The sequence below is a fragment of the Plectropomus leopardus genome, chromosome 20 (genome assembly GCF_026936395.1).
Source record: "Plectropomus leopardus strain MGB_pleo_1.0 chromosome 20, ASM2693639v1, whole genome shotgun sequence".
Classification (NCBI taxonomy): Eukaryota; Metazoa; Chordata; class Actinopteri; order Perciformes; family Serranidae; genus Plectropomus; species Plectropomus leopardus.
In genome coordinates, this window is record NC_142195.1 from 12,690,286 (window position 1) to 12,710,206 (window position 19,921).

At 38.7% G+C, this 19,921-nt stretch overlaps 1 protein-coding gene across 1 annotated transcript in view; it reads left to right on the forward strand.

Annotated features, from left to right (window-relative positions):
• The window catches only part of astn2 (astrotactin 2), a 360,618-nt gene that overhangs the window by 88,424 nt on the left and 252,273 nt on the right, over positions 1–19,921 (forward strand). Inside the window, exon 3 of the mRNA XM_042509044.2 lies at positions 625–1,054. Coding sequence (XP_042364978.1) covers positions 625–1,054 — 430 coding nt within the window. The remainder of the gene's footprint in view (positions 1–624; positions 1,055–19,921) is intronic.

Here is a 19,921-nt window from a genome sequence, read left to right on the forward strand (position 1 = left end):
TCACACTGCATCGCACAACATCGTACTGTACTCCACTGCACCATACTGCACCGTACGTACCATTCTGTATTGTATAGTATTGTATCGTATTGCATCACATCGCATTGTATGGTATCAGATTGTATCGAAACATAGACCCCCAAATTTAGGAACTGTACTGTAGTTCCCATATTTCTGCCATTAAAAAACACCCCTAGAACTAAGAATAATAATTAAGAGTTGGAAGTGTTGAGGCTGCACAGTTGTTAAAAGTTTGTCAGACTTTGAAAACCCCTGCTCTATGAAGATTTCTGAGACTCTTTCCTTTGTGCATATTAAATAATGTGCTGTGTATTTGACCAGTGCACTTGTCTGGAGCAAATTATCTAGTCTCTTTGGGACCTTGTTAACTGCCTTATGTTGCTTTGAGAACTCGCTTATCTCACTTTAATAGCTGGCAAATGGTGCTAAATGCCATTCAACGTAATGTAATTGACACCGCAGCAGGGATAGTTATTGTTAGAGGTGTATTATGTTTGTATAGTCGTGTACCACATAAAATATCGACATTACCAATTAAGTGTGAACATCAGTGTCGTCGTCCTTGTGTGCTTTCCTCACATTCTCTTTCTTTTGCTTTTATAGGGAGGCCTCATCGCCCTGCTCCTCCTAATTCTCCTCTTTACCCTTGTCCTGTATACCCGCCATCGATGGTGCAAGCGCCGACGCATCCCCCAAAAGAGCGCCAGCACTGAGGCCACCCATGAGATCCACTACATTCCCTCTGTTCTGCTCGGTCCGCAGGGCCGTGACAGCTATCGGGGCTCTCGAAGCACACACCAGCATGGAAGCTCCGTCATTGGTATGCCCATCCGAGAGACTCCCATTCTTGATGATTATGACTGTGATGAGGAGGACCCAGGTGGACATTCAGTGAACTCCACACCCAACCAGCTCCACAACAAGCTGAATGATGGGAAGGTCCAGGAGGACTATGGAGTTAACATTGGCATCCGAGGACACACAGACATGATGTGCAAGGACAACGAGATTAAGCATAATTTTGAAAAACAAGGTAAGTTCAAAACGTTTTCCTTTGTTTGATGGTAATCTAATCACCATATGCATACAGTATAGCTTAAGTATAGCTGTAAGACTGACAGCATGATGCTAATTTGATTCTATAATATTGATTGTATAATAACCACATGCAGCATACACTCAAATTATGGGAGCTGTGACAGAAAATCTGTTGTGCTCAGTGGCATTTTGAAGGCATGATTTGTACATCCGTGGAGGCTCTCAGTGCCAGCTCCCCAGATGGCCCAGCCTGGACAGTTCACTTTGGCTCCGGCCAGCCCAGCCATGTTCTTGATAGCACAGCGTGTACTGCTTACATTTTGTCAAAAATAAGCAGTTTTGTATGACTCACGGCATTACATCACACCGGTAATCACAAGAATCCTGCATTCCATGAGTCACATACTTAGGCATGAAGTACTTCCTTCTGAAACCACAAAAACAGTAAAACTTCATCTGGATTCAAAGAATAATACAGTCCTAAAATGTTCATTTGTTTATAAGTTACATACCCCAATTTGTGAGGAAAACTGTGTTTTTCTTGCATACCTCGTTGGTTAACATAGAATCCAAAACGTAAATGGGAGGCCATGTTTAAAAACAAAAAAAAAATATGAAAACATTAATAAACAAAATCTCACACAAATTGCGCATCTCACTAAACTTATATAGACTAGTGCAGGTGATGCAGAATTGTATCAAATATATATATACTATATTTACACATATCTTGTTATACTTATTCTGCATGTTGTCGAGAATCCTCCCTTACTTTGAGGTCTCAAGGTTGGCAAGTATGGGCGCAGCACCAATCCGTGTGTAGTTTCATATATGCAAAAGTGATTTAAAGAGTAAGGTTTTAGTGAACATGCCTATGTTTAGGAAGTACTGAGCATATGTCTGGATAAATTAGACTTGTAACATAGTGCAAAAGTTGTGTGAGAGTTGGTAAATGGAAGTTTTGATATAGTTTTGCTCTTGTTAAATGCACACCGCATTTGCATCAATAGTCAATACTTTTTGCATTCGTCGTTCACCGTGGGGGCATGCCAGAAAAAAACAACAAAAAACATTTTTTCTTCACAAATTCAATGTAACACAGAGTGAGTAATTAATATACAAAATAGTCACTCCAGAGTGAAGCATTTCTTTTAACATAGCCATCGGCTCTGTCTCTCAGGCAGTAATGCAATGCAGTGCCATGTATTTTAATGTCATGTCTATAGGTCAAGTGACAGGGTCTATCGGTTTGGTTGATAAGACGCTGAAGTATGTCGGTGGGTGGACCACTGACCTTAACATACTCAGGGGTCTGCACTTACACAAGGAAGGGCAAAAATACTATCCTGCAATTAGTGACAAAACTAGACACGATGCTTCAAATATTCAAGTGTAGAGATTTTCACACAAATTATCCACACATTTTAATCTCAGGCTCTTGAGCATTTGTTGATATCATATCCTGTTGAACTCAGGGTGCTCCTCTGCAAGACACAACTTTAATAATTGAAGGGTGCTGACTGACTTGGAGGGTGCCCTGGTTATTCGTGTCATACTGAATAATGCATATGTGAAGTTTGTGGAATTGCCCTCTTGTTCCCAAAGTATTTATCACTCTGCATAACTGGATTTGCACAGGCTTTTTTTTGCTCCTGACTATGTACTGACTCACGTAAAATGGGATGAAAAACGATAAACTACTTGTAGTATTTTGTTGGAAATTTAGCGTTATTTCAGTTTGGTACATTGCTGATATGTGTTTGACATTGTGAAGTAAACTATTTACCAAAAGCTCAACAACAGATAAAGTAGATTATGTTCCATGTTCAATTTAATTGAAATTGGCCATTTTATAAATTGGAAAAAAGTTAGAATTATTCAAATATGCAAATCTTATTTTTTTTTTCTCCATATTTTAGCATCACAGTCCCAGAATCTAACAACAGCTGATAATGATTCTGAAAATCCAACTTGCATTTCAGCCATGATAAAAACTTAAGGCTTGAGTATTTTAATGTTCAGCCCTCATTTAAAATTGAATCAGAAAATTATGCAACAAGGTGAAGGGATGGAGGTTAATTTCTGCTCTATTCCCAAGTGAAAAGGCAAAATGTTGGGATTAGCCGCTGGAAAAAAGTGATGCGGAGGACAAAGAGGTCAAGGCTCTCACTGTACAATCCTGTCTCCAGGGCCAATTGCCGAATGATGCCATTATTACATGAGAGCAAAAATGTGACAACTGTTCCCAAATGGCTCTAAAAAGAGACAAGCAAGTGGGTTGTTAGCAGAAAGATACACGTGTATAATAACCAGCAATGAATGGATCATTTAAATGCAGTTTTACTAATGTTGAGAAAAATATAAACATTAATTCAGAGTGACACCAGGAGTAACAAACATTTGAGGTTAAATTACACTTGATGTGTGATGTGTAGGGCTGTACCCGATTCAGACTTATGCCACTGGAATACGATTTGGCAGTTAGATACGTATATTTGAAGATTTGTTTTGTTTTCTATACAAATTTTTAAAGTCTGAATGGGCTCTGCGGGAGGTTCAGTGAGGCAGCAGCACCCACATCAGACAGAAAACAAGCTTACAGCACCAACTATAGATCACAAATGTGCAACAGCAAAAGCCAGAGAATGTATCATATCAACTTGCTGTGAGCTGGAAATTCACCACTTCTTCACTTCACGGTGTGGTTTCTCTCTTCCTCTGTGTCACCGCATGCATGTTCGCAGCTGCAAAGAGTAGCGTTATAGTTAAGAGCACTCGCTCCTCAGTAAAATCTGGAGACTGAAACATCCCCAAAAGTACACTGCACAGAAGAGAAAAAAAACACTGCTCAACTAGAAGCAATCTCCATCAATTTAGGGTCTCCGACTGATGATTCGAATTTCCGACTTTCAAGAGGCAGCCCTAGTGATGTGGGCAACATAAATTCTAATACAGATCATTACACCAGAACTCTTACTTTGTATTAAAAAATCCAAATACACTTTTTGACACATCCTTCTATAATCTCATAAGCAATCTGCTATTTTCCAAAAGAAAGCTCAAAAACAGTTTAATTTGATGCTTCTGCCTCCCCATCTGTACACTCTACATAAAGCAGCGACATTTGAATACAGGGACGATTAACTCCTGTAGCACCTGTTCCGTGCTGCTCGGCATCCGAAAAGTCTCCAAATACCAGTCATCCTTTATCTGTCCGTCCTTGCTGACAGATAACCTCATTCAACTGAACTCAATAGTATTATCCCCAGGGATTATGGCTATGCCTCACAGGGTTGTGCATGGCATTGGCTTTTGTTACACAGACAACCAAACAAATGAGGCCTGTCAATTTCATTATTCACTATGATTCCCACGGCTTTGGGAATGCATTTGGGCAGCGTGAACAGAGTGAATCAGGTGCAGAAAAAAACTGCTAAAAATGTTACTCTGTGACGAGCATTCAGGGACCAGTTATCAGCATCACGCCGCCATCATCACACGTGCTGTAAATATGTAGTCTCTAGAGCTATTTGTAGAGGTGATTTTCAGGCTTGTGCATCTCATGCTGTGTCCTGCTTCTTCAAATAAGCACTTGTTTAAATATTAGACAACAAAAACCTTGCCTTAGATCATGAAAAACAATCTTATTGCATCTAGAAGTTTAAAGAAATACATTTCTTAACAGTTTATATTGTATAGGAAATAAGTGTTGTGAGCAAACATTTCCTGGTAGCAGATGCTCTTGCTGCCTAATCCTCATTCCCATTGGTCTAAAGCAGTTTTACATGGTCACTACTTATAGTAACTACTTGCAACAACATGCTTCATCATTATGCGTAATAATCATTTTTTTTAAATCTACTTTATTGCTCAAGCTTTTTAGAAGTAGTGGTTTTTGCTTTGAGGGTCCAGTTTGAGTTAAACAGACATAGAGCTGATGTCAAGCCACCTTTCTGCCAGTATCGGTACAATTTAACACACAAAAATGAATTATGTCCATATAAAGAAAATGAGAAAGAGGGACATCAGTCATTTTAGGGAAGAAAAAGAGTGGACATTGAATATGCAGAGTTCTGGTTGGAGTCACGGGGACATTTTCCTTTTGTCCTGAAGCTATAAATCTATCTATCCTTGCAGGCCTTTAGAAGTGTACCCTTGCTTTTATCTTATTGAACTGAGATTACTGTAACAATTACCAGAATGCATGTTCTGGTTTTCAGATAGTAAATGCGGAGTTCTTTTTTATGCCCTCACAAATAATGGGACCATATTGCTATTTTATACCCTTTTCCAACAAAATTAGCGCATATATGCAGGTATTTTTAAACACAGGAAAAAAACACTTAAAATAGATAATGGACTCCTACCCTATTTCCAGTACAGGATGCCCTGTTAGTTCTGTTGACTGGTTTGTCATGTTTGGTGTCACGAATGTGCCAGAAAATGGGGTTAGTAAACAATATAAAGTTGCATGGAGGCCAGTGAAAATGTTACAGGGGCCTCTTCACCACAGGCGCGGCCATGGGCATAATGTTTTGGGGTTATGCAAGTAGGTCCAGTTCTTGTTAACACGATATCTCAATAATGCCTTTGAGGAGTATCTTCATACTTGGAATGTCATTTTGGGCATTTTGATGAAATTATTAGATTTTGGTGGTCATCGGTCAAAGATAAAGTCACCGTGACCTTGTTTGTTTCATTCTTAAGAATACCTTGAGGGATTTTTTTCAAATTGGCACAAACATCCACTTAGACTTAAGGTTGAGCTTGAATTAGATTTTGGTGGTCGAAGGTGGAGGTCACCATGACCTTGCTCCTGTCTCATTCTGATGCATGTGATATCTCAATAATACTTTGAGGAAACTGAATGAAGTTTGAAAACATCCACTTTGAGTCATGGATAAATTCATTAGAATTTTTGGCAGTGACGGGTCAAAGGTCAAGGCCACTGTTACTTTATCCATCACATTCTTGTGAATGCTGTATCTCAAGATCACCTTAAGGGAATTTCTTCAAATCTGGCACAAACATCTACCTGGACTAAGATTAGACAGATTAGAATTTGATTTCAAAGCACTTTTTAGACAAAGACAAATGGTATTTTGTGATAGTGTGTTATTGCATGGTGCTGGAAAGGGTCGAAAATTAGCACTCAGGTGACTTACATCCATCACTGCAGATCACAGCCAATCATGGCTGGAGCAGATAAATACCATGGACTACAGTTATTTGTTTTTGTGCTTTCATGTCTTTTAGGCTACAACTACAAAGCAAACAACAATATTCTCAATCGTGAGCAATAATCATAGCATTTCATCACATTGGCCGTCTTACTACTTAACTACTATCTCATTTATTGTTGGCGGTTTTGTTAATTGAAATTAAATCAACCAAATTTAAGACATTTGCACAAGGCAAATCTCACATCTTAAGTCTCCAAATTCTGGTTGTCCCTACGGAGGCACTGAAAATTCATAATGCTGAGACTGAACATGCAGATTTGTATAAAGTTTGTTTTTTATGCTCTGGAATATCCTAGTTGAGCTGTACAAATTGGATGGATAAAATTGGATGTACTGGTAGTTGATAACTACATAAAATGTACACTCCACTTTTTTTTTTTTTTTTACATCTGCCAAAAAATGTGAGAAATGTAACAACGTCCCTTGTCCCAGAAACCACGGAGCAAATCACAGCAGCAGGAACCATAGCTAATGGCAGAAGGTGATGTACAGTTAATGCTGCAATTGCATTGTTCTGGATGGTCAACAACATCCTCCCTGTGGGATGAAATGGCCCCAGGCCTCGGGCTGTCTGGAGCACAAAAGGCAGAGAGTATGTGGTTCATTAGTGTCAGCTGTAAAAGCAAACATGGATTCTTCTTGGCTGCCATTTGTTTATTGGGTGCTGGCTGCACCATGTGACTAGTTTATAGGGTAGGTATCAAAGGATAGTTTTATTTTATTATTTGATTCAAGACCTTGTTTTTTTCCCCTTTACAAACAAGACTGTGGATTTATGTAGAATATGTGTATTAAATGATTACAAATATGAGAAACTAAGCTGAAAATTTCAATAGCTTGATCCAGAAAATATTATTTTCTCACTCTGCAACCAAACACAATAATGCAAACAGTTGAACAACTACTTCAGATGTGATTGGGCCAGCACTTCACTCCACTGTTCTGCCAGCACAGTGCTGAGGGTGTCTTGGCTGATGCCATCAAACTAGTCCTCACAATAATAACAAGGATTCCATCCAATTCCAATTTAGAATGAATCTCATCGGCCCAGTCTAATGTTGGGTACATGCTACTGACGAATCAAGCCGGTTTTGGGAATGATTCTCCCCTTCCTTACAATAATCAGCAAAGTCCTGATCATCTGATATTTCCAAGGATAATTTTGTCAGATTTTTCGGTGTGACGTATGTTGAGACTATTTTTAACACCCCCGATATGCTAGGGAGTCCATCCTGGCTGCACTAAGTTCAAAGTGCAAACATTCAACATGTTCAGTCTTTATGATCCAATATCCTGCGGTGAGGGGGGAACCCTGAGGATAGCCGGTGGTCTCATGGGCCTCAGCAGGTTTTAATGCAATATGAACTGGAATTCAGGTTTTGATGCTATCTCCTGAACTGCAAATATATGTCCTTAACTGCAGCTATGTTTTTCCTTTTTCTCTTTAGTGCAAACACATAACTATTTTTTCTTACCTGTTTTCCACCATGTTTGTTTACTCTATGATCATATTTGATTGCAAGAGATTTGCAGGATATTTTAAGAGTCATTTGTGATGTGTGTGTCTTTTGTGCTGTTTTGGCCAAATTGTTTTTTCCAGCAAACTATTGAATTTACCATCGCATGTTGCTATGTGTGGGGTTTTTACATTTTCCACATCTGATCAAATTTGTAAAACCTTCTAGTGTGTGCCAGTCTCAACACATATTGTTAGCGCTCATTTATGCTCAAGGTTTGATGTGTTTGATGTGTATGCAGACACAGATGGAGCCTTCTGCGTTCATGATAAAAGGAAACTTTGTTTTTGCTTTTAAATGCATGTGTGTTCTTTTGTATCATTCTGTGTCCCTTAGCAGCAATTTATGACTCAGGGTGGATAACTCAGGGTGGATAAAGAGCTGATCAGATCAGATTGATGGTTGAATGGAGCAGCTCCTGTGAGTGAATTCACACTTTTGGACCCAGAAGAATAAACAATAAAGTTACACTTTCAATGCGCCTGATGTTGAGCTGCTCCATCTGTGCCCAGAGTACGCTCTGTGGTCAGAGTGTAGTAAAATAAATAATCAAATGGTATAGCCCTTCTATTGATGGTCCAGCCTAAAAAAATATATCATTCATTTGTGGCAGCAGATGTTTAATTTGTGGTAGGCAGCCACAAAAAAATTAATGTGTGTAAAAATCTGTATATTTCCATACTAATAACTGTATAAGTATAACTGAACCCTTAGGTTGGGTGCGCAGAATAACATTTTCTGAAAAGTCCTCAGCTAAGCTTTAACGTTGCATTCTCCAGGAGTCAATTAATTTTACTATGTAAAAGTTATTTGGCCAGAGCTTCAGGTGATGTCTGTTTTTATTCCCTAAAAACCCTCACTGATGAGTTGGATCAAGTGATCCAACAAATGGCCAAAAACATCATAACAACCTTGTGATTGTTCTTTTTAAAGCACCAGGGTTGCTATTTAAAAAAAAGTTTCATATCTAGGAGCATGCGACTGTATCTAATGAAAAAAGCTTTGCCAGTAAATTAAAATTTCTGCTATAGTTAAGCATTTCAACATCCCAAAAGGCTTTCCTCATGTGCCTCTTATTTCTTTCAGTGAAATGATGTTGTTTGTAAAGACTGCTGAATGCAATTACTGGGTATTTATTTTATATTGTAAACACAGATAAAGCCTTGGGCACCACATGTAACCCACTGAGAATCTGCTGAAGGATACAACTTTGAGGCAGTATAACTTAATATGGCTTAAAAATAGACAAAAGAGACATGCAGTTTGACAAAGATCCCTAGCTGGTACAGGGGGATTTTTAAACTTCCCCACTCCCCCATCCCCCTCCATGAAGCCACTCCACATAAGTGCAACAAAAGCACACATTTCCCTCCTGACTCCAAGAACTACAGTGAATCTGCTTGTTTTTTGTTTTTATTCCCCAAGTTTTTCTACATCTAAAGCAGTGTGGATGGAACAATCTGGTAAACAACAACTTTGCCTAAATTCTGTATATAAAGCAACAAACCCACAGCAATGAGTTAACCTCTCAGTGGTATCTGATGCTTCCTTAGTGCGCCCGGGAGAACAAGGCAATGGCAGGGATGAATCATCCAGTTACCTTGCTCTATATGGTGTTGCAGCCATAATTATAGAGATGACCCAGCTACCAATTTTAGACATTTTGAAAATTGTTTTTTTTTTTTAAGTGGAAAAAAAAGGATTGTTTCATCATCCACAAGACCACTGTCATTACCGAGCTTATCGAGTGTTTACAGAGCTCTAATTGAACTCAAGACTGGAGAGTAATAATCCAGTGTCAAGCTTCAGATCGCTAATGTGACATCATTGATGAGAAATGGCTGCCAGCTTGGCACACTCAAGCTAGCTCAGGGTAATGTTTTGATTAATACTGAATCAGGCTTGTCATCCTTCCCCATGATAAATAGATGGGAGTTAATTACAAAGACTTCCCATTCTTCCTCTTACACTATCTGCGGGAAGCATTTAAGTTGTGTGTTGTCAATGAGGGCAATTTAGTGAGATAAATAAGCTGATTCAAAGATACACATGCGCGGCATATGTACGAGTGCACGCAAACACTATCTTGCGATCGAGATTGAGCATGCAGGCTGTATGTTTGAATGGTTTTCTGAGATAAACTAAGGCAATAAATCCAATAAATGTGGCATTTTTTAAGCAGTTTATCATACAATTCTAGTCCGTGCTCACTGCAGCATGAAAACAGCCAGTGTCAGATTCATCAGTCATAGCTTTGGCAATCTCTAGTGAATTGTGTTTGTCAGGAAGTTTCAAAGGAGCACAGAATGAGCAAACCCCTCTCTATGCACAGCAAAACAGCTGATGAGATGATTTAGAGCAGAAAAGATGAGAATAGAATAAGGAGGGGGAAAATAACGAGCCCAGGTAACGTGACCCATTGAGAAATGAAGCTTTAGTAATCCGATCCAACGTGAAGCTTTTGTCAGAGACGGAGAAAAACAAGACATGCCAGTAGAAATGGGTTTGTAAGCACCAAGGCCACGCCAGATCAATATTTGTGGGTCGATTGCATGCCAACTCATGAGCCATCTTTATGAGGCTGTTTTTGAAATGTGGTTTGGGCTGCTCATGCACATGTATTGGTCAATACTCCTGTCAGTGTTTTATGCTTCCAGTATTTCAAAGACCCTTTGTTCACCAAAGTTATTATGCTACTTATTCAAACTGATCACATAGACAGCATCTTTTAAGCTATAAATGCAGTTAGTTTAGTGAAGTAAAGAAATATCTAAAGGAGAAGAAGCAGAAAAACAGCAAATAAAAATAGATTAATAGGCACAACACTTCATGCTTGGACCCCTAAATGACTAATAATTTTTTGTGGTTATAACAAAAAAAAAAGACAAAAAAGGTTAACAACGAGCTTTCTATTCATAATTTAGTTCAGCCATCACAAAAAAAGTAAATTGCAATGTTACAGGTTTGAATATACTGTATGTCTGTCTTGATTGCCTTAAATTATATGTGGGTTTCTGTTTAAACTACCCGTTCCATTTTGCCGGGGTTGTTAAGCAGAGGATCCACAACTGCAGCTGTTCCCCTCAGCCTCCCTTTGGTCAATATGCAATTGTAGGAAAAATACTGTTGCTTGCAGCGTATTAAATTAACTGAATTGTTTCTGGGTGTGATGAATTATCTCGGTGTGTGATAAATTGGCACCCTATCGTAATTATATTTGCATAATGTCTTTTCTGCTTCATTTCCGCTCCTACATGTGCCGGAAATTCTCCCTGCGAGATCTGGAAATAATTCTTAATATTTATTGTTGTCTTTTGAATCTGTCAAAAGTTTGAAATAGTTTTACCATGAAGGCCATTGTCAGCATCTCACTGTGCAATTGCTGGAACACTTTGATGTGTCAAAGTATGATGAATAATCACATTAAAAAAAGTCACAATCAAACAGGAATCAAACATATCCAAAGAATTGCATATTAAATGCGGAAGAAAATGGGGGTGTTGGGAATCACATTGAGCACTATAATAAGACACTGCACAACGATGATGAAGATCCATGTTGAGTTTTAAAGGTGATTATATCATAGGTGTCACAGGGAAACCCCATGTCCTATGACTGTAGATTAGATACTGGCTGTATACAAGTAATAGGAATGTTTTGATATCATTTTTACTGATACCAAATCCAATACCAAACTTGTTAACTTATCAGCCAATACCAAGTACTGATCTGGCACCATTGCATTGAAATTACTAGAATTACTGCCTTGCAGTCTTATGCCTCGGCAGACCTATCAAGTTGCACAAGTCGTGTGAGGTCACAGTGACCTTACATTTAACCACGCGTCACCAAATTATTATGACTTTATCATGGAGTCCAAGTGGATGTTTGTGCCAAATTTGAGGGAATTCCTTGAAGGTGTTTTTCATTTTACATTCATTAGAATGAAATGGATGAGGTCACAGTGACCTTGACCACCAATATCATTTTTTTTAATATGGGGTTCTGGTGGGCTGCGCTCTGGATTTAATTTTTAAATTCTTATTTTAGAATCATAATTTTAATTGGATGTTTTATCTTATATTTATTAATATTTATTTTTACACTTTAAATTAACCACTATTTAACAGTTATGAATTCTGCCACGCCTTACCCAAACGTAAAGAGTAAGGACATGTGAACCCAGTATTTATTTATTTCTAACTTTTTAAACAATAGAAATAATTTTTTTCATCATTTTTCAAATTTGAATTCCCTTTGCAACAGAATCCGACTGCTCTAACCTAGATCTCCAGGCCCTTACGTGATGATATCTAAATTTTACCTCTCTTGACCTCTTATTTTATGGATTTTAATGACAAATAGATTTTAATAAGTTTGCAACTTTTTAATCTGTGTGTCCTTGCTTTCAGAGCATCCCTTTTGAGATATTGCATTTTTATCTTCACCAGTATCTTATCAGTTCATCCTGCCCTCAGTGTTGATGTTGCAAAATTGTGCAAAATTGGAAGAAATTACCTGAAAGTGTTCTTGAGATATTGCATTCATGAGAATGAAATGGATGCAAAGCCACAATAACCTTGACCTTTGACCACCAAAATCAAATCAGTTTATCCTTAAACTGATCCATCCTTGATCTTTCTTTAATTTTATCCAATAAATTTCGTAGAAGCAACAGCATCCCTTCCTCTGCTGCTGTTAGTAGCCTGGATCTGACGTTGGGCTAAATAGTCAAGCATTAGCTGGAAAGAAAGCATGTGTATGCGAATCGGAAACACACAATTACACACAAGATACTGATAAATGCCTCACCAGTTGACCAGTCTTTACATGTGTTGTCAGAAATTAATAGAGATTAAAGGAATTGTCCTAAGATTCCCCTTCAGACAGGATGGAGAAAGATGCCTTTGAAGATGGAGAGAATGGCTTTCAGTCAGAATCAATCCCACTTGTCTGCAGAGTACCGTCTGGTCACCTTGGCTAGGATGTTCAAGAGCTTCATGCAGCTGCACATAAAGAGAGACAGAAGACAGCTGGTCACAATCCAGGAGCAGAATTCAAGTGTTTCGACTAAAATTGCTATGCTACAAATTATGTGGAAGTCTAGCATTTAAGAGAGGTAACAGCTTGGCAATTTGCTGCAGTCATGCCCAAAGTTAGTTTTCAGTCAGGTATAGAACAAAATACTGACCAGAGCCCTATTTTTACGAGTTGTGCACTCTCTTTCAAGCTCCAAGTAGAGAACCACTCACAGACTAATAGACTTCTGGAGTGTTCCACTGAAACACGGAGCAAATTTGCTCCGGAAATGGGGAAGAAATTGGACAAATACCTGCCATTTCTGCTAGGTGCATATCGAGGGGTTCCCCAGAGCTCAGCTGGATTTTTGCTTCTTTGTCCCTCAGGGTGAGATCTGTGGTATGTGTGAAGAGGGTGACTCACCCAAGTATATGAGTAAGAGCATTTTCCTTCTCTTTCAGGACCCACCAAAGAATAAGAATATTATGTTGGTTCTGATCGTGGATAATGAGCACATGGAAACGCTATTTTGGCAAGAAAATCTTGCTAAATAGCACCCAGGTTCAGTTACAGACGTTCTTACTATTTTAAAGGTTGTAGAGTTAATTTGATTTCCAAAGAGCTTATTTTGAGCTTTTTTTCTTGCCTTTTTTTTAAATATAAGGTATGAAAGGTGGTCAGCTGTCCCAAGGATGCATTGTTGACCATGTTTCTGCTGTGTTTTCTACGATAGGATCTGAAACATGGTAAACAGTGCAACCTGGAACCGGTTGATTGGCAGTCAAAGGATGTCACTGTGGAAGATTACTTCTTTTTTTTTAAATCTGCCTTTGTTTTGTTTTGTTTTTTTGCTCAGAGGTATGCATGTGTGTAAGGAGTGTCTTTGCATGCATTTTTATTTTGCACCCAAGGTCAGCTCCCAGAGCTGTTTCAGATTGCATTGGACCATTTGGACCACCACAGTCACTTAACTGACATGCAGATTTGAGGTATCTGATAGATAAAATCATTTTTTCCACAGTTATTTCTTTCATTGTGAAAAGGTCATGCCAAATAGCATAGAACTCTTCAGTTTAAAAGTTGCTATCATCATTTACTCACCACCTTCAGCTTCTGATCTGCCCTCCCATTCTTCTTGAACACAACATTGCTTACAGGCTTTACTGTAGGTGTTTCCTGCCAAGAAAAGGCTGCACACCATTGTTACTCATTAAAAATTTACAGAATAATTCACCCATACATTTTTTAAGTCACCATCTTCCACACCGTCCCAACAATGTATTTGAAATTGTCTTAAACGTGTATCTCGTTCTTAAACCTCGTGACCAGGGTGTATTTGTGCTTGTCAGTCAGGAGCTTCAGCCTGTCTAGAGCAGTTGGAGGTCAGAGCTTGGCCTGCAATGTTCAGCTGGCGCAGCATGAGAAGACACATCCATATTTTATTCTGGCCCATGGCAAGAGCCGAGCTATAGATAGCACTTTATTCTTGCTCCTCTGCAAACAGCAGATGCCTTAAAATATACAAGTAGAGGCAAAAGCTCGCAGAAAAGAAAAGTGTCTGACTAAAGATGGGACATTACATGCTTCCCAGTGGCTGGGGATGACAAGGCATGAGACAGTAAGTGTTCAAATCCTGCAGAGCGGGGGAGTTTTCTGTCTGTTCCTGGTGTTTTTCTAAGTCCTTTCAGATGTCGTTAAAGGAATAGTTTGGATTTTTTTGATGTGGGGTTGTATGAGGTACTTATCCATCGTCAGTGTATAGATAGCAGTTGGCACGCCCCCAGTTTGGAAAAGCAGGCAGGGGTACTTTTGTTATTTAAAGGCTCAGTTTGAATTCACCAGTCACACGATAACATAAACAAACTAACTCATTGAGGCAGTAGTAAACCAGCCAACACTGTCTTAGCATAGGGCATGTGGGAGGGGAGGTGGATGGGTCAAAAAAACTTCAGACTTTCATCTGGGATGTCTTTTCTATTCCCTTGTAGTAACCAAAAGACAATCAAGTGTATTTAATAACTATGCACTGTGATAGTATGTGTAGTATGCTATGCTAGTGAAAGGCGTCACCTGGTGTACGTGATATATGTCGTGGCGTTTTTATATAACCTTAGTAACAGATGTACTTATTTTGAGCCATGCCATGTGCTTATCTCAATCAAACCACTAAGCTAATTAAAAAAAAAAAAAAAAAAAAGACTGAATGCATTTAATAAGTGGAAACTGTAGAAGTTTGTTTTGAATTGACAAAATATATATTGCAAGCACTAATTGGCACACCATCCCTGAACGTCTGTAACTGACGCCAGAGGGGTGACTAGAGTGTCATAGAGCATTTAACATGTAAAGCCACTGTTTAAGCGTTGGTATTTGACAAATGTGGGATGAGACGAGATGGAAAGAGTAGTTTGACAAAAGGGTAAAGTGGTAAAATATTCTAAATGCTGCTAAGTGCTAAAAACATTTTGCTGCCTCCTTCCACAGCAGTAGCTTTGGTGGTACTCCAGCCTGCTTCTCCAAACTGAGAACATGCCGACCACCATCTTCTTTAGTTAAATACCTCCTAAAAAACCTCTTCAAAGAATCCAGACTATCTCTTAAAGAGTTTTAAATTGTCCTTTTTTGTTCTGTCTTGGCAACCACCAGAAAAATGCATTTTTTCTATGATATGAGAAAAGAGAAATAGTCAAACTTGAGATTTCTCCAATTTGGGGTTATTTTTCTCCTGTTCTTATCTTCTGTCAAATCTTTTTAAATGTGTTGCCTTTAACCTTATCACTGATAAAAGATATCCTCCTCAATAGCATGGGTTATGTGCTACGAGTACAACTGTGAAAGTACCTTCAGAATGGTCCCTTTGGTATTTATTTTAACTCGTTTTGGGATAAGAGGTTAGTTACTGCTTTTGTTTTTTTGTTTTTAAAGATAAGGTGGCGTAAGCACTGTGGCACCTTATTTGCCTATTTGTGGATAATTCTACATGCACAACACAATTTCTTTTTTGCGACTAGTGGTAAGCAATATGGACAAATTCAGTTTTTCAAGATATTCTTGAAAACAATTCAAAGTCACATGATATAATGTAAAAGATTTCCTTTTATTTTATTGTCCCTCCCTCTCACTGTACTCTGACTCATGCCTATGCTCGCTCCTGTGCTTCTGTGATCACTTTCTTCCTCTTGTTATTTTTTTCCCTGTCCATCTTCTCATATTTTCCGTTTATGCTCCTTTACCCGCAGCTCTTTATCCCTCCTGGCTCTCTTATCTGCATCTCATTTCCAACATCATCTCCTTTCTCTTTGCTTCAGCACCCATGGCGTCCATTGTCTAGCCCTCTCTTTCTCACACTTCTGTGGCTCTATCTCTTTCTCTCTCGGCCATTCTCCATTCATCCCTGGATCCCTTGTCTTCTCTGACGCTGGATCCCTTGTCTTCCCCGACACTTTTGTCTTTTTCTTTGTTTCTGTCTAACCTCTTACTCTCTTCTCATGTACCTGTCACACTTCCAGAAGCAGTGCTGTCAAAGCTTTCCCAGAGAGCTAGACTAGAGTGCTCCAATTGAAACAATGGCAAATTTAATAAATCACAGCGGGAATCAGAGCTGGTATGAACCCCTGTTTCTTTTTCATTGATCCCCTCTGCACTCATTTGCTCCCCAAGCCGTGAAGGGGAGGAGAAAAAAACAAGGCAAAAGAGATGCTACTTACGCGTGTGCATGTGTGTGCATGTGCCCGCATGCATGTGTGGGCATTGGCATGTGTTGGTACAGGCAAAGAGAACACATGAGAAAGGGAGTAATAAAAGGAAATGTAATGAAAAAAGAACAGAAATTTGCAGGAATTTAATTTCTCTCACTCTTTTCCTCCCACAGATTTGCTGCAAATTAAAACAGCAGGGGTTTGTAGGGTCCAAAGATCTTCAGAAATCTTCACATCATTTCCCTTGTGGCTACATCTGCTACTATGTATTTGAATGCTGCTGGGCTGCTAGGCGTGATGACTTTGAATAGGACAAGTCCATAAATGACTCTCAACTGTAAAAACGTGAATGTCAGGAAGTGGCATTAAATTGGCAATACATTCATAAGTGATATCACAGCATTTGTTTCTAACTTTTGACAATTTATTTATTCATGACTTTAAAAGACCTGTGTGTAGTATTTAGGGGGATAAATTAGCAGAAATAACATTTAATATTCTAGGTATGTCTTCCTTAGTATATAATCACGTGAAAACAGAAAAAGAAAAGAAATCCTGTTTTCGTTACATATAGGGAGTGATTCTCGTACACAGAATTTGTTTCACTGCCTTGTTGCTTTATAACAATGCATGGATTCAGTGATCAGCAATGCAATTTGTGCAATGCCATGTAAAAAAACATCAATCCATATTGTCATCTTTAGGATGCGCCTTTAGTTTGAAATTCTGTCATCATCAAACAGTGGCAGGATGATAATGGTGGCATCAGCCAAGGAAAAGACTATGAGAATAAGACAGACTAAGCACTTGCTGTATGTAAACATTGATGTTATGAGATTAATAACAATGTACCCGCCTGGATCGGCATTGCTAACTTGTAGCAGCAACACAGCAACATTAGCTGCTCTGTTTCAACAATGTTAGGCTGAAAAACGTGCATGGTGGCTGAAATCCAACTGTGTTGTTCTGTTGGGAGATGTCGTGACTTAAACTAGTGGTGAGTAAGAAAGACTATAGTTTTAAATTGTCAAGTTATGAGTAGTGAAAAGGTCTACAAGCTGCTAGGGTAATTCATCCAATTTAAAGGTGCTTAAGCTAATAATGGGTGACTTGCAAAAGACAGTTGTTTTGTCTGTGAAGCTTCATGGGTCTTATTGAGCTGAATTTTAAAATTTTCTTGAATGATGTTGCTATTAATCCATGTTTGATTCAGAGCCGGTAGCCCTGAAGTTTTAGTGAGAACATCATGGTTTGGGTTAGAATGAAAACATTTCTTTTAGAAAAGGCTTTCTGACAGAAAACCTTGAAGGCTAACTTATCCCGTGTGTTGTTTTATATTTGTTAGTGGAGTCAGTTTGAACAAAACATTAGTGCACTTAACCGGCTACAAATATTAACATCATGTATTTGATGTTTTCATCTTTATGTCCAAAAGAGGAAAGAAAAAGAGAGGGGTGGGGAATTCTAAACTCCATTGTGTTATATGGCCTTATTGATACTGATTACAGGCACCTAGATTGAATCAAATAAAAGGGTGTCGTGTCAGACTTTTGTGTTTTCAGCAGATATTGTATCATTTTCTATCCGTGATGATTTTACAGTTGACTATAATGGACAAACCAAATGCTTGCTCCAGCTAGGGCCATTCTTGTTATTGCGTCAGCCATGGTCAGCCGCTCTGCAGTGTCAGTGTCTTAAAAACACTGATTTTTTTTTTCTTTATGTCAAGATGTTTTATTCAGTGTTTGGTTTAAATCACCAGGTCTGTTTATTTTGGAGAGGAATAGAACCCTGCAGATAATCCAGCTCCTGGTTAAACCTCCCAAACAATAAACACTGAAGAATTCCTAAGTGGGAGTTCACATTTGGCACACGGGAGCGGTTTCAGCTGATTGCAATCTGCAATCCTCACCGATAGATGCTACAAAATCCTTTGAAGCCTACACACTGCTACTTCAGGTGTAAAGGCAGCCTTTACATGGTCTTGGTCAATACCATGTGCCCTAAAAAAATGCTAAACGTAAGATGTGGCGTGACATGGAATGGATTCTCCACAACTACCCCATGTGTGGATTCAGAGCAATTTATTCCATCTTCCAAGCTGCTTTGCAAGCCCTATATCCACCTGCCTCAGGGTACAGGGCATTGTTGAAGTGCCTGAAAATGGTGCCTCGTGTCTCTGACTTTCAGCAGAGAGAAAAAAAATCTTCTTGAGCCTAAGAGAAATAAGGGTCAAGCACTATTTATGGAAAGAGAGTCATGGTCAAAGGTTTCAGTTTCTGACAGACAGTAATTCCCATAGGCTGTATCAGCGATTTGGTGGAAGCCAGTCTAGTCTTGTTCATTTGGCTTTTTTGGAGCAGCTAGTCCTTCAGTGTATTTTTTGCTGACAGAACAACTGTTGCCCTTCCTGGTGCTGAATATCATTTTCTGTGAAGGTACAGGCTTTAGATACGGGCATCATTATATCAGTTTTCTGTTGTGATATATTTTTAGAAACCTCTGCCTTTGCAAATCATTGCTTTACCACTGAACCGTTCTATAGAAACATGCATTTGTAGAGTATATTGCTTATCCCCCTGTTGAATTCGGTCATATCATACCATTCACATTTAGTATTATTGTTGTTATTGAATTTGTAGCAGTGCAGTAGAAATAGTTGTGTCAGTGAGCATTAGTAACGAATCATACTGATCTGATATACTCAATGACTACTTTGAAAATGAATTGCACTGGAGGACATGCTATTAGTAAGACGATCAACTGTCGTCTCCTAAGTTTTCTGTGACAATTTGAGCTTCATTATGCCACCCACACTTTTTTGTCCTTGTTTGTCTGCTTGTTCCTCTTGCCATTATTCAGGGAATATTCTTCACCATTAAAAGTAAAATGACTTACGTCAAATACTTGTCATATTTGTCAAAAAAAACAACATAAGAGTCTCTTGCCATAAGCATAAGGAAAGCAGTAATTTCCTATACTGTTAGATAATGTTTTATTTTACTGTATCTACCTCAGTGATGGTGGTATGGAAAGTAATTTTGGAAACAGAAAGAGTTATGCAATGTTCAGCATGCAGGCACATACCCTGCAGGTCTAATAGAATTATTGCATTGGCGCCAATGGGGTCATCTCCAGGTCTGAAAGTGAAGGCAATGTGGAAGTGCCTTAAGTCTGCATTTCTCATAATAGCCAACAAGGGATGACTCCACAAGTTGCAAAATAAAGTCCAGTTGTTCATAGAATTCTTTACGAAAATGATCCTAGTTCTCCCTTGATTTATTACCTCAGTGAACATTTTCCTAATGAAATAATGGGCTCGAACTGTAGTTTCAAGTCTTGTTCAATTCAGCATATGCTCATTACATAAATTATTGTCCTATTC